This window comes from Gobius niger (genome assembly GCF_951799975.1).
Source record: "Gobius niger genome assembly, chromosome: 14".
In the NCBI taxonomy this organism is placed as follows: Eukaryota; Metazoa; Chordata; class Actinopteri; order Gobiiformes; family Gobiidae; genus Gobius; species Gobius niger.
The window spans coordinates 13295500-13308135 of record NC_136865.1 but is presented as its reverse complement, the minus strand read 5'-3'; the positions used below and the strand labels follow the sequence as shown (position 1 = coordinate 13308135).

At 40.2% G+C, this 12636-nt stretch overlaps 2 protein-coding genes across 2 annotated transcripts; one reads left to right on the top strand and one right to left on the bottom strand.

Annotated features, from left to right (window-relative positions):
* The first annotated feature begins 1247 nt into the window (after positions 1–1247).
* On the top strand, positions 1248–5344 carry LOC306974116 (digestive cysteine proteinase 1). The gene is made up of 11 exons (XM_079571260.1): positions 1248–1416; positions 1738–1797; positions 1876–1968; positions 2272–2444; positions 2575–2821; positions 2912–3107; positions 3225–3415; positions 3493–3584; positions 4161–4322; positions 4509–4698; positions 4773–5344. Exons 1-11 carry the CDS (start codon positions 1365–1367, stop codon positions 4958–4960), a joined length of 1644 nt encoding a protein of 547 aa, XP_079427386.1. The 5' UTR covers positions 1248–1364; the 3' UTR covers positions 4961–5344.
* Positions 5345–5810: 466 nt separating this feature from the next.
* LOC306974119 (solute carrier family 22 member 13) lies at positions 5811–11961 on the bottom strand. The gene is made up of 10 exons (XM_079571263.1): positions 11255–11961; positions 10705–10808; positions 10060–10214; positions 8476–8644; positions 8212–8344; positions 7265–7371; positions 6983–7194; positions 6801–6909; positions 6506–6718; positions 5811–6065 (listed from the first exon to the last, which is right to left on the bottom strand). Exons 1-10 carry the CDS (start codon positions 11588–11590, stop codon positions 6020–6022), a joined length of 1584 nt encoding a protein of 527 aa, XP_079427389.1. The 5' UTR covers positions 11591–11961; the 3' UTR covers positions 5811–6019.
* Between the last annotated feature and the right edge of the window lie 675 nt (positions 11962–12636).

The window sequence follows — 12636 nt, the reverse complement described above, 5'->3', positions numbered from 1 at the left end:
CTGAAGGAAGCTGAAGGGTTAGATTTGGTGTGAGATGTAAATAAACAGCATTCATCTTCCACTAAGATATTAAAGAGATCAGTATCTGATTGTTTAAACAAATTGTAGGTCACAAAAGGCAACATATCCTGTTGGGCAAACAGTCTATATTTATACATGTATGATTTTGTATATGACATTGTGTGATACTTGTTAATAAATGTGTTTTGTACTAATACTGTACTTTATTTATGATTATTTATCAATGCATGTCCCACATACAAATAGCCCATAAGGATAACTTTTATCCTAGTAAGCAGTGTTCCTGTTCCTTTATCCACAGCTGAAACGGTAAATCATCCACACTGCCTGCTCTGTCCTTAACCTCATGACTCAGGTTAGCAGACGACAACAAGATAGATTTAAGTTGGGTCACTTGAGGCCCTCGGCCTGGTGCCAGTGTGCTTAAACGTGCTGTTCAGTGTCTTGTGATTTCATAATGACCTCCAAATGCCATCAAACTGGACATGCAACTTGAGTGATTCTTTATTGGTAAAGACCAGTGATTCCATCACTGGTCAGTGATGGAATCAACCTTTTAGGATAAGAGACAGAGAAAGATAAGAACAGTGCCTATAGGAAAGTTAGCCGCTGCACTAAAATAAATGCTTTTTTTCCCCTTTCTGTAGAACCTCAGGCTCAGGCCATTTTAATTACAGAGTAGACCAATATTCCAAGAGCAGCACGACTTATTCTGCAGACTTATAGCGGCATCTAGCGATCACTAGGTGCATTACAACAGTTTAGTCGCATGAAAATTACCAATTTGCCCTGCTATAACATTTTTAATTTTTAGAGATAGGCTACGACGGCTGAAAGAAAAATCTACCTGGGTGACTAAAGGCTACGTTAATTTGTTTCACAGTTTGCTAGAACCAAAGCTTTTCAGTCAAAGCTAATACCCTCGCTTTATTCTTTGTCGCACGTGCAAAATGAATACAATTGTGGTAACTCTGTGGACCTTGAACTCCAGTTGATCCTCTCAGTTGTTTAATCAAAAGCCACTGTTTTAGCACCATAGATAGCGCATTAACAAAACAAAAAAAAACTAATTTGATCATATGACATTAATCACATGACTGCAAAGCCAAGGAGCCCACTTCCTCGTCTCTGATTGGTTGGTGCGCCGAGAAGTCCTGCTGTGATTGGTTGCAAGTAGTTGTCAATATCCTGGTACCGCATTTCCCCAAATAAAATGCTGTTTACATGTATTGTCAGACTTGTTTCTCTTTCGGGGTCTATGTCGAACAGTGCCAGTCTAGAGCTGATGGTTTAGTTTTTTGTAATCTGCTGTTTTGCGTGCCTGCTTTTAGTCAATAGAAACCATGCTGTGTTGGGGGCATGTCGTAACAGCCGTGATCTTGTGCACCGTCATTGGTAAGACTCACTTTATTTCACAATAGGGTCATATTTGCCTCCACTTTGCAAAATCTTTATTTCAGGGAGACTGATTTTTGTTTTATTCTGCTCAATCCACCGTATGACTCGTGCATCATTGTTTTGCTCGTCAGTTTATCTCCCAAAGTAGCTGTCTTTGAAGTGCACTATCATGGCATAACCTGACGGCTTAACTTGAAACATTGTTGCACATTAAAACCATCAATGCACTTTTCCTCTATAACCCACAGACAGTATTTTATCACTTTTAAAAGTCACATTTTCTACTTGCATTACATTTCAGTACTGCTCTTTTTGTAGGAACCAAGGGGAAAGCTGTCCCTCCACTTCCAGATTTTGGAAAAACATATCACGTCACAGGTATATTGTATATCTGAGTAGGATAGATTCTTAATTTCACATATCTTGTTTACAATGTTTTACACCTCTCATTTACAGGGGTCATCTCACTGCCATATGCTGAAATCCAGGAACCATTTGAGGCCTGGTTGGACCTGGCAGCCAAGTCTAGCCGAATTGACTACTATCATGGTAAGCTTCAGGAGCAGATCCTAAACATGACTCCTGATTTATCACGTGATGTGAAACCAAAAACGGCTTGTGTCAGACCAGTGTGACTAGACCGTAAAGCCATTAAAAACAGAAATGAAAAACGCTGCGTTAGCACTTCTAACTTTTGTGCTTGGGTGTCATTATAGATGCGATAAATTAAACATGGCATCCTTATTCTAGCAAGTGGCTTGTAACCTTTGAAAAAAATGAGATCCAGTGACCAGTGAGCAAAAACGCCAGGCCCTGTTCCTTCCTAACATACGTTTTTTTTCTATCAAAAAGGGCAAGTTTCAACTTACCAGCTTGGGGCAGATCAGCAGTACGGCACTTCCTACAAGATCAGTCCCGAGACGACTGAGGCAGAGCTCAATGTGATGAAGTGTTTCCAGGTTAATGGAACCAAAGGTGATGTCGTCGGGCCACAGGCATCAGTACCAGACGTGCTGGGCTTCCAGGTGAGAAGAGAGAACGCAACATTAATCACGGAGCAATGTCTTGTAACCAGCCAAAATCTTGCGTAGATTGATCATGGTTCAATCCATTTTATTTCTCGGTGTTCTTGACATTTTGACTGTGTCTCTTTAGTTTCTGAGGATGGAGTACTATGGAGGATCTCTGTGTGAAGTTTGGCAGAATGTCACCACTGTGGGTAACAAGAAGAATACCTACTCACTCTGGGTGACCCGCTCAGAGAATGGAGCAGATGCCACTCCTCTACATTATGAGATGATGGGATATAACACCTTGCTGGGGTCTCATTATGACAAATACCTAGTGGACTACAAAGTATTTAGTTCTACTGTGGACCCCAAAGTCTTCTCACTTCCTGAAGGTATCCATAAATGACACAATACTATTGTTAGATTTTAAATCAATATTATTTTAGGTATTTAATGTTATATTTCTTTTTTTATACTTAAAGGTATGGCTTGTGGTGGATTTCCTGGGCCTGGTGTGGAGCACCATATATTGGCCAATCCAATGAAAGATCTCATTCACACCTCAGCAGAGGGTCATACACAGCGCATCTTTAACCATTTCAAGGACAAGTTTCAGCGGCAGTATTCCAACGAAAGAGAGCATGAGGAAAGGGAGCATGCTTTTATCCATAATCTCCGGTACGTGGAGCATTAGTTACAATATATAGCACCCATGGTTAATGTTTAAAAGCTAAATGAATCCATTTTATCACATTGTTTTAATAATGACGTGAACACACATGTAAATACTTTCAGGTATGTCCACTCAAAGAACAGAGCTGGGCTGTCGTACTCTCTGGCCCTGAACTCTCTGTCTGATCGCACCATGTCAGAAATGGCAATGATGAGAGGAAGAAAGCAAAGCAAGAGCCTAAATGGAGGACTTCCCTTCCCTCCAGTTTATAAACAGGTGAAGGTACCGGAGTCCCTGGACTGGAGACTCTATGGTATGTGGTATTTTGTATTTAAAAAAATATATATAAAAAGACACAAACCGTAATATTTTGAGTCACTTGTGTTTCAGGTGCTGTTACCCCAGTGAAAGACCAAGCCATCTGTGGTTCTTGTTGGAGCTTTGCCACAACTGGAACCATAGAGGGCGCACTTTTTCTGAAGGTGAATTAATAAGTATACAGAATTATCAAGAATTCATACACATTGCCTTTTGAAGTGGAAATGCTGCAGGATGATGCTCTTTTTAGATAAACATAAATGTTATTATTCACATAAAGTGATTAAAAAGTCAAATGCTTCCACACTGTCAAAGTAGTATGTCCAGTTATATTATGATTTGGGCTTCACCATAAACATTAGAATGAAGAGCTAAGGCACCTAACAGGATGGCAAAGACATTCCTCTTTAGTGTTGCTGGGCAACACATTGAGCCAGTTTATCATGAGAATTGGTCGCACTTAATTGAAGTGACAAACTCTTTTTGTTTGGTTTACAACATGGAAGATTTTGCATTTCAGTCAGGTTTCCTGTAAACTAACTCAACTTAATATAAATGTTACTTTTGTTTGTCCAAAGTCTGTAAAGTGAAAACTCTTCCATGTTAACATGTTCTGGCTCCTGGCTGTGCGAAGGGGCCGCAAGACCCATAAAACCACACCCATGAACTCAGAAAACAATGACACGAGTGTGTGAGACCCGCCAGAGAGACGGGGTTATAGATGTTTTTCTGTTTTGCAGACTGGCTCCTTGCAAGTCCTGTCCCAGCAGGTGTTGGTGGACTGCTCCTGGGGTTTTGGTAATAACGGCTGTGATGGGGGTGAGGAGTGGAGGGCCTATGAGTGGATCATGAAGCACGGAGGCATTGCCACAACAGAAACATATGGAGGTTATATGGGAATGGTGAGATGATGCAAATTTATATATTGGTAATGTACACAAATATTTAAGGATCTAGTCTGGAAGAGTGTCAAGGGTAGGACTTAAAAAAACTGAACAAGGCCTGGGGAAGAGACGTTTACCAACCTTTTTTAATTCTTTATTAAGCGTATTTGAAATGACTGTGGATTATATTTTGCTGTTGAACAGAATGGGTTTTGCCACCTGAATGAGTCCCAGCTCACTGCTCGTATTCAGAGCTACACCAACGTGACGTCAGGTGATGCTGAAGCGCTCAAGGTGGCACTCTTCAAAAATGGACCAGTTGCTGTCAGCATTGATGCAGGGCATCGATCTTTTGTTTTTTATAGCCATGGAGTCTACTATGAACCTGCATGTGGTAAGAGTTGTTTATTGTTACAATAACACATGTTAAGACCCTTTTTATAAAGCGCCTTGATGTTTTTGCTTTAGGTAACACCACAGCTGCCCTGGATCATGCTGTGCTGGCCGTTGGATATGGCAATCTGGATGGGGAGCCGTACTGGCTGATAAAGAACTCCTGGTCCACATATTGGGGCAATGATGGCTACATCCTTATGTCGATGAAGGACAACAATTGTGGAGTTACCACTGATGCTACATATGTGACTTTAGCATGAGCATATACAGGCCTACAGTTATCATGCTACAAGTCTAAATGCCACTGTGTGTGAGAGGAGTGAGAGTGACTGCAAGTATGAATGTGAGTTTCTCTGTTGCCTTGATGTAATTAGTGATTTTAAACCCAATAGAAAAAATGCCCACAGAGTCATATACAGGTTTTAAAATGTTTATTGTGTTTTGCACAAAGTAAAAGTCCTCCTAAAAGCAATAGTAAGTTGTTTTCAAATGCAATGTATTTCAATGGTACTGAAATAAAAGAAGAAATACAATAAAGATTATTTTGTCAATGACACTTGTGTATTTGACTGCATGCTGCCATCTGCACTGAGGATGCACAATCAGTGCAGTTTTATTTTAGACGCACATCTATCATCTATTTAGCTAAATGTTAACAAGAAAGAAGTTTCCTACACTCCTTTGGTTTGTAATAAACTTCCACCATGTGAGACTAAGTGGAACATCTGTTGTATCAAAAATGCTTTTTTTTTAGTTGCATAAATAAACAGCATCACCATAAATCTTTGTAAACAATATAGCCCTTTAAAGTGTAAACAGATCCTTTGTTTCTTTAAATGCAGTAGAAAAAGGAGAAGGCATTCAGACACTGCACAAACCTGTATTTGTTGCAGTATAAGCAGCATGCTACAAAAAGTACAGACCAAAAAATCCTGAAGGACATTGTGTCTTTGCAAGTTTAATGGATCATTAATTAATACACGTGTGCATCTTTTTCCACTGGTCCAGTGGTCTGTAGGTGACACTGGCACTTACGTTACATAATCAGTATAAAACAGACACAAATTCTGTGTGCCACTACATCTATTTTTAAAACTCTACAAGAATTAAAAAAAACAGCCTGGCATCAAAACAGACTGTTTTGTCATGTGCTTGCTCTTCCTGTTGATGAACTGAATATTGCATAGAGAGTAAATTGACATACAGTACGCCAATGCAAAAAAGTGGAGTGATGAAATGAAGTTGGCTCAGTCTATTTAATGGCATTGCAAGAGTGAAGAAGTGAGCTTCTGTGTGTGGCTTGCAAGTTGATGAGACTCTCAGCCATGGGTTTGGCTCAGATCTTCAGATTCTTTAGGTTTTTCACTGTCAAGTGCCAAAAAAAAAAAGGTTACACGTCACACTGACCTCTTTCACTGGCATTTAACACAAAATGATATGCATTTTATACTGTCATGTGCTTGTTTTTGAGTAAACTTAAACTTAACATTTTGAATGTTTGATTTGTGTTTGTCACTTTGGTCAACTGTACTGTGGTATTTTCTAAATGATACAGCGTAGAGTGTTTAGCACTTGTGCTTCACAGCTCAAATGTCCTGGGTTCAATTCCCACCTGGACGGGGGGCGTTCTGTGTGAAGTATGCATGTTCTCCCTGTGTCTGCATAGGTTTCCCCTCCCACTAAAAACATGAACAATATGCCAGGATGTTTGAGAATGCGAGTATGAGTGTGGTGTGACTGATGGGAATTAACATCTAGAAGCTGCCACTTTTTAACTGGTGTTTTAGAGTATGTTGACGTCTTACGTGGTCTCCCAGTTTTCCACATCCTTCACAGTGTCTGGCAGAGGTTTGTTTGCAGTTTCCGGCAGCATCAGAGCCAGTACAGCCCCCAGCAACGGGGTAGTCCCAAAGATAACCAGTGGTGTTGCAGGACTGTGGTTCTGTATCATGTTAATAATAGGTGCTAAAACGCCACCCATTCTGGCAAACATACTGGACACACCGATCCCTGTTTGGCTGTGAGTTGTAGACATAGGAAATATATGTTAAATTCCACACACTCAAAAGGTTCCCAAATGGGATTACACAGAAGGCCTACCGAAGGACAGTTGGGAATATCTCTGCAGTATACACATAGACCACAGCAAAGGAAGCTGTTATTCCAAACTTTCCCACCATGGCAAGACCGGTCAGGACACTGGGCTGATCTTTAAAATGACAAATCATATCATCATGTTGGAAAACCATAGCTACTTAAATGTGCATAAAGGCAGACAGTACCTTCTGGAACAGCGAACATGAAAAGACAAGCCAGTCCTCCAACTGCCAGGAAGCCGCTCTGAGAGAAGCGGCGGCTATATGGAAGAACAAACAGAACGACAGTGCGAGCAGGAATCTCAACCAGGCCAAACACAAACTGGGTCAGGTACAGGTCCGTGCCCAGCCTGGAGACTCCCAACGACAGGCCATAATACACCAACACATTCACAAACCTGGATGAAGGGAAGCAAATTGTTCATAAATGTATGGCACTTGAGTGTAGGAGGAATTTAAGTGAATTACCAGATGTAGAAGAGGATGAGGGATTGTTTTCTCATCTTAGGGGTACGCACAAGATCCAGCGCTGTGTGACTACTCTTGTCTCCACATTCAGTCTCACACTGTTCCTCCTGAGACATGCATAAAAACACATTTGTAGACAGGATTTAGATGTACTAAAATACGGTATGTAGTCTGTATTTTGACTGAATGTAAAGCTTTGTAAACTTAAAAGGTGCTATACAAAGTTTATATTATCTTTTCATATTAACATATGATAGCTGATTTTCAAGGGGCTTCTTGATTGTTTCTTCTATTTTTCCCATGGTGGTGCTATGCTTCTTCCCTTGGCTCAGCTGACAAAGATGTGCCTGGGAATCTGTTCTTTTGTCAGTTCAAACATTACAATCACAAATGCTTACAGGGATCTGAAGGATGCGCCTTGTCCGAGATGAAATGTGAAGACCTCATGATTAATGATGGCCATGATGTTTTACATTCTGATTTAAATCTAAAATAAAAAACTGTCCTCCTATCTGTTCCAGCTGAATATGTCTCATAATGAAGAATGTGCACTTATCATTGGCTAAAGTGTGTATAAAACACCTCTCATTGGGAACTCTCAGTAAAACTAAGTCTGTTTGTCCATTCACAGACAAACAAGTCTTTTCACTCTGCTGCTGCTAATAGTTAGAATTCTGCCCAAAATACAGTGAAGTTGGAATCACTGATCTTCTTAACTCCTAGAATTGTTTTACTGATGAATTATTATTATCCCTGTATTTAACTTTCTCCTGTATATGTTGTTATTGTTTGGTTTTCCCTTTCTTCTCCCTTTAAGTGCACTTGAAGCACTTTCAGGCCAACGCAGAAAAGAATTGTCTTTGAATGTTCTTCTTTCCTTTGAATTTGACACACATTGTGAAATCTTTGTCACGTCTGATTTCTACAAACATATTTCACATAATGACCTTTGTGCAGAGGCCCGCCAGCAGCGAGGGGGGTAAAACCCTGCCGTTCACTAGCGCAGCTTTTTGGAGCAGTTCAATGGCCTCGTCTTTTCTGTTGTTGGCTAATAACCACCTGGCGGACTCAGGAAGCACCCTGGCAGAGGATGAAGAGCAGGCAGAGGTGGAGTGCAAAGAGGGAATGAGAGAAGAAGATGAGCTTCACAAAGAGAGCCTTTAGGTACAAAAAAAACCCATGAATGCACAGTGTGTGTGATGTTTAGACACCATATATAGAAAGTAAGCAGGAAGCCGGGGATGGATATTGCCAGTTGTAACTTTCTCCAGTCTCGTATAAGGTAAGCTATGCCTGCTATCAGCATGTAGCCCAGGCCAAAGGCATAGTCGGTGGTGATGCCAGCCAGCATGCGTCTTTTGGTGCATGTCCACTCAGTACCTTAAGAGAAAAAAACAAGGTTGTGGGGTGGAGGGAAGAGGAGACAACAGGACCATGGGGCAGGGTTAAACTGAGGTGGTGTGTTGCATTTGTGCAGAGGATGGGTAGAGTAGGATGTTGTGGAGAGAGGGAGGAAACATGCACAACCAAAATGTTAGGATTATGTTAATGTCTTACCAAGCAAGCAATGAATGAATTTGTTTCGAAGTGCAAGAAAACTACTAAACTACTTGAAGATGCACCGATCCAGCTTTTTTGCTACCGATACCAATGCCGATACTGGGGTTTGATCGCTAAATATTGCCGATATCCAATATTTAGCGATACCAAGAGACTTTCTTAAAAGTGGCTTTCTCTGAGTGAAAAACGTATTGATCTTAAAATAGAGAAGATTCAATTAAAGTCATATTTTATTGCCATGTTACAGATCAATTATCAATTATATATATATTGATAAACTCTTGGATAAACATTTAACAAGGATGACTTTTCTACACTAAATATCCTTGGGTATATGACAGGCTTTAGGTTACATTAATATAAACAACTCACATTAAGCGATCTGATCATTACAGATATGTTAGATCAGTTATTTCTTAAACTAAAATACAAACACTTGGCTTCAGCAGTGGTCAATTTTATTTTATCTGGCAACTTTAGGTATTATTTCTATCATAGTTTCTGACCCAGCCTTGCGTGGTGATCAGAATAAGGTTATCGCTCATCAAAACTGAATCCTCCTGGTTCTTAGCTATACAATTATATACAGCATGCCCATATTCACTTAGATTAAGGCGGTAAAAGTTGTGTTTTTAAGGCGTTGAGAGCCAAAACTAGTATCCGTTCAGCATCGGATATCTGTTGCCGATACTCAATTTCGTATTTTTTCCAGTATCGGCTCCGATATCCGATACCAGTATCCAGTATCGGATCGGTGCATCCCTAAAACTACTAAACTACTACAACTATTACAAATGACATGATAGTGTCTATGATAGTGAATTTGTAGCATTTTTAAACAGAGATAGTTGATCATTTGTTGTAGAAACGTTACATCAGTGCTGAAAGGTTCTGCAAATGTTGATGATACAATGTTTGTCATTAAGTGTATAAGCCATGCAAAAATCACATTAAAGCGGGGGTACCTGATTCTTTGTCTTAAAACTATGACATTTTTAGCTTTAGCGGTGGCAAAGTGGGAGGGACCACCCCCAAAATAGATGGCACTCATTTAGATTCTACTTCTATCTTCCATTGCCCAATAAACATTTAAGGTGAAGACAATGCAACAACAAGCTCTGTTTTTATTGTGTATAAAACTTACACCTCTGAGGTAGGAAAAAAAAAAAAAGTCAGTTACCCCGGCTTTTACTTCTAATGTGTAATATTGGCATGCTGTTTGTGTGTGTCAGTACCAAGTACAAAAGCATTGATGATGACTCCTGAGATTGTTGAACCGACAACAAAGCGCAGCATCACGTAAACAATGAAGTTTGGTGCGAAGGCCACAGCCACTCCAAACACTGTCTGAAGTGCAATGGACAGCAGCAGAATGAGGCGCCTGCCATACCTTTGTAGACAAAAATAGCCCAAGATTAGTGTTTTATGTGGTTTAAGTACTGACTGACATAAAGGTATCAAGCGCAACATGTCAGACTTTTTTTTTTCTGAATGACAAATATATTTAACGCATTGTATTTTAAACATACAGGAAAGCTAGTTTTAATCATTATTTATGTGAACTTTAACCTCACCCTGTGCTTATGTCATGCTATTTTGGCTGCAAACAAGTGGAATATTTAATGCTAAAAAATGGGTACCACTATATAGAATTGTGTTTGTTCCGGTTCTTTGTTTTTATCTGTTCATTTACATTTACCTGACCAAGTAACTCCGGAAGGGACATGGTTTTCCCATGAGGTGTGAGGTCATTTAGGCAAATGCAGGCAACAGATAAAGAAATGTGACTGGAATTATCTGCTCTCTGCGGTCATGCTTCGATGATGAGGCCGGTGCACAACTGTATCTCTTTTTTCAGTTCTTTATATAACGCAACATACTTGTCTGCAAGAGCTCCAAATATCAGTGATCCCACCAACAGGCCAAACATGTAGATGGATGAACCGATGCTGTTGAGGCGGGCGTTCTCACACACCAGGTCCCACTGGTGAATAAGGACACAGTAGTATGTGTTACAGGCGTTTAACATACACAACATTATGTGGTCTGGAGGCTGAACTGAACTGAACAATGGGGCATAGATCCACCATGCAGCAGAGTGTGCACAAGTAATTATGCTGAAAGTCCCGTTTGTGTGATGACCATTTAGATATATTTGCTTCTCATTTTCAAGTAAAGAAACGTATAGACAGTCAATACCAACACTGTCCACACACTGCACATACAAAACATGTGCGTAAGCAACACTGCACATTCATGGCATTTTAGGGTTAAAGGTTTCATTAAAAATAGTTCATCTTCACAAAACATTAACCACAATTTTTGGTCTGCCTGAGCATTTTAGGGGGTGTCCTGATAATCATTAGACATGGAGATGTAAAAGAAGAAGAAAAAGAAATATGAAATGATAAAAATAATGCGATCCTTTACCTCAGTGACTGTCGTGCTATGGAATGTCTCTTTGCTGTAAACCCATCCATGGACGCACCGCGGGGGAGCAGAGTTGTTCCTCTGCAGTGAACTCTCGGACCATGAACAAGAATCTTGGTTGCTGGAGTTAAGAATAAGCGCTGTGTAATCGGATGTCTCATTGCGCACAGCAGGGTCAAGGCTGTCCAGGCAAAGATGGGGCGACGTGGCTCCAGTAAAGATGCTTGCCATCATGTGAAAAGCAAGCAGCACATTTGGTAAACATATCCATATGTACAAAATCTTCTGGTACTTTCCAAACCCTCCAACAGCAGCTAAGATCTGGTCAAAATTCATTCCTGCTGTTTGGAAAGGAAGCGGATTCAAGTCCGTCGTTGCTCTATGCTTTCTTGAAAATAAACAAAGGAGGAAAAAACAACAACAACAGAAGAATAAATCAAATCCCACGTGATGGCGTATCCACTCGCGAGCTCCCACTTGAGTGGCCGTCCTGAGGTTGCAGAATAAAATAGCCTGTACACTCCCCTCGCTCCTCTTGCGCGCCACAGACGTCTATGAGCCACAACGCTATGTGCTCAAAAAAAAAAAGGTTCAAAGCTTGTCTTTGTGCCTCTTCCCCCTTATAGTGCAAACCGAAATGAATATTTATGAGCGACTCTAATCATAAAAATGCTGCGTATTCAAGGCAGCTGGATGCGCGTTTACAAGTTTTGCGTCAAGCCCCATTTCCAACAGCCGTTCTCAACTCATCTCTGCTTGGTTTAATTCTCCAATCAGCTACCAGTATTTTTACTCTGGCTTTACAGGAAGCCTAGAACAGGGCCGTGACGCCTGAAGTGGTTGTGGGATACTAAAGTGAGGTTTGATGATTTCAATACAATATTTTTAATATTTAAAACTTTAAATTTGATGTAGGCCATTTTTGATTAAAAACTGTATAGTGAAATAGAGCCATAAAATATACTACCAAAACAAACATTAATAAACCAGATTTTGTGAAATTATTATTATGTTTTACAATGGGAATTACCCTAAACTGGGGCTTCCCTGTGTTTTAAACCAATATTTTGAGTTCCTTTTATTGTCAAAAACTTAGATTTCCTTTGCCTGAATTATTATGGTAATTTCAACTATCTATTGAATGTATTTTATTTCTTGTTGTTGTACACTTTCTACAAATGAAGGACAATAAAGTTATTCTATTATATTGACTGTAACAACTGTTGATCTACAAACTCACTGGTTTAAAGGCATCCTTCAATTTGGGGGCCCCTCTACGATTGCCTGGTTTGACCATCTCATAGTGACGGAAGCGAGGCTGCAAATCTGCCATCGGTCCGTCCCAGTGTGTGAGTGAGTTATTGGTGGTGGTTGGAAGGGCA

Bases quoted from the DNA above. Each gene is read 5' to 3' on its own strand.
- LOC306974116 (XM_079571260.1), top strand. From the start codon at position 1,365: ATGCTGTGTTGGGGGCATGTCGTAACAGCCGTGATCTTGTGCACCGTC. The intron at 1,417-1,737 runs GTAAGACTCACT...CTCTTTTTGTAG, and splicing joins GATCTTGTGCACCGTCATTG to GAACCAAGGGGAAAGCTGTC. The intron at 3,585-4,160 runs GTGAATTAATAA...TCTGTTTTGCAG, and splicing joins AGGGCGCACTTTTTCTGAAG to ACTGGCTCCTTGCAAGTCCT.
- LOC306974119 (XM_079571263.1), bottom strand. From the start codon at position 11,590: ATGAATTTTGACCAGATCTTAGCTGCTGTTGGAGGGTTTGGAAAGTAC. The intron at 10,215-10,704 runs GTATGTTGCGTT...TTGTCTACAAAG, and splicing joins TTTGGAGCTCTTGCAGACAA to GTATGGCAGGCGCCTCATTC. The intron at 6,910-6,982 runs GTACTGTCTGCC...GTCATTTTAAAG, and splicing joins CATGTTCGCTGTTCCAGAAG to ATCAGCCCAGTGTCCTGACC.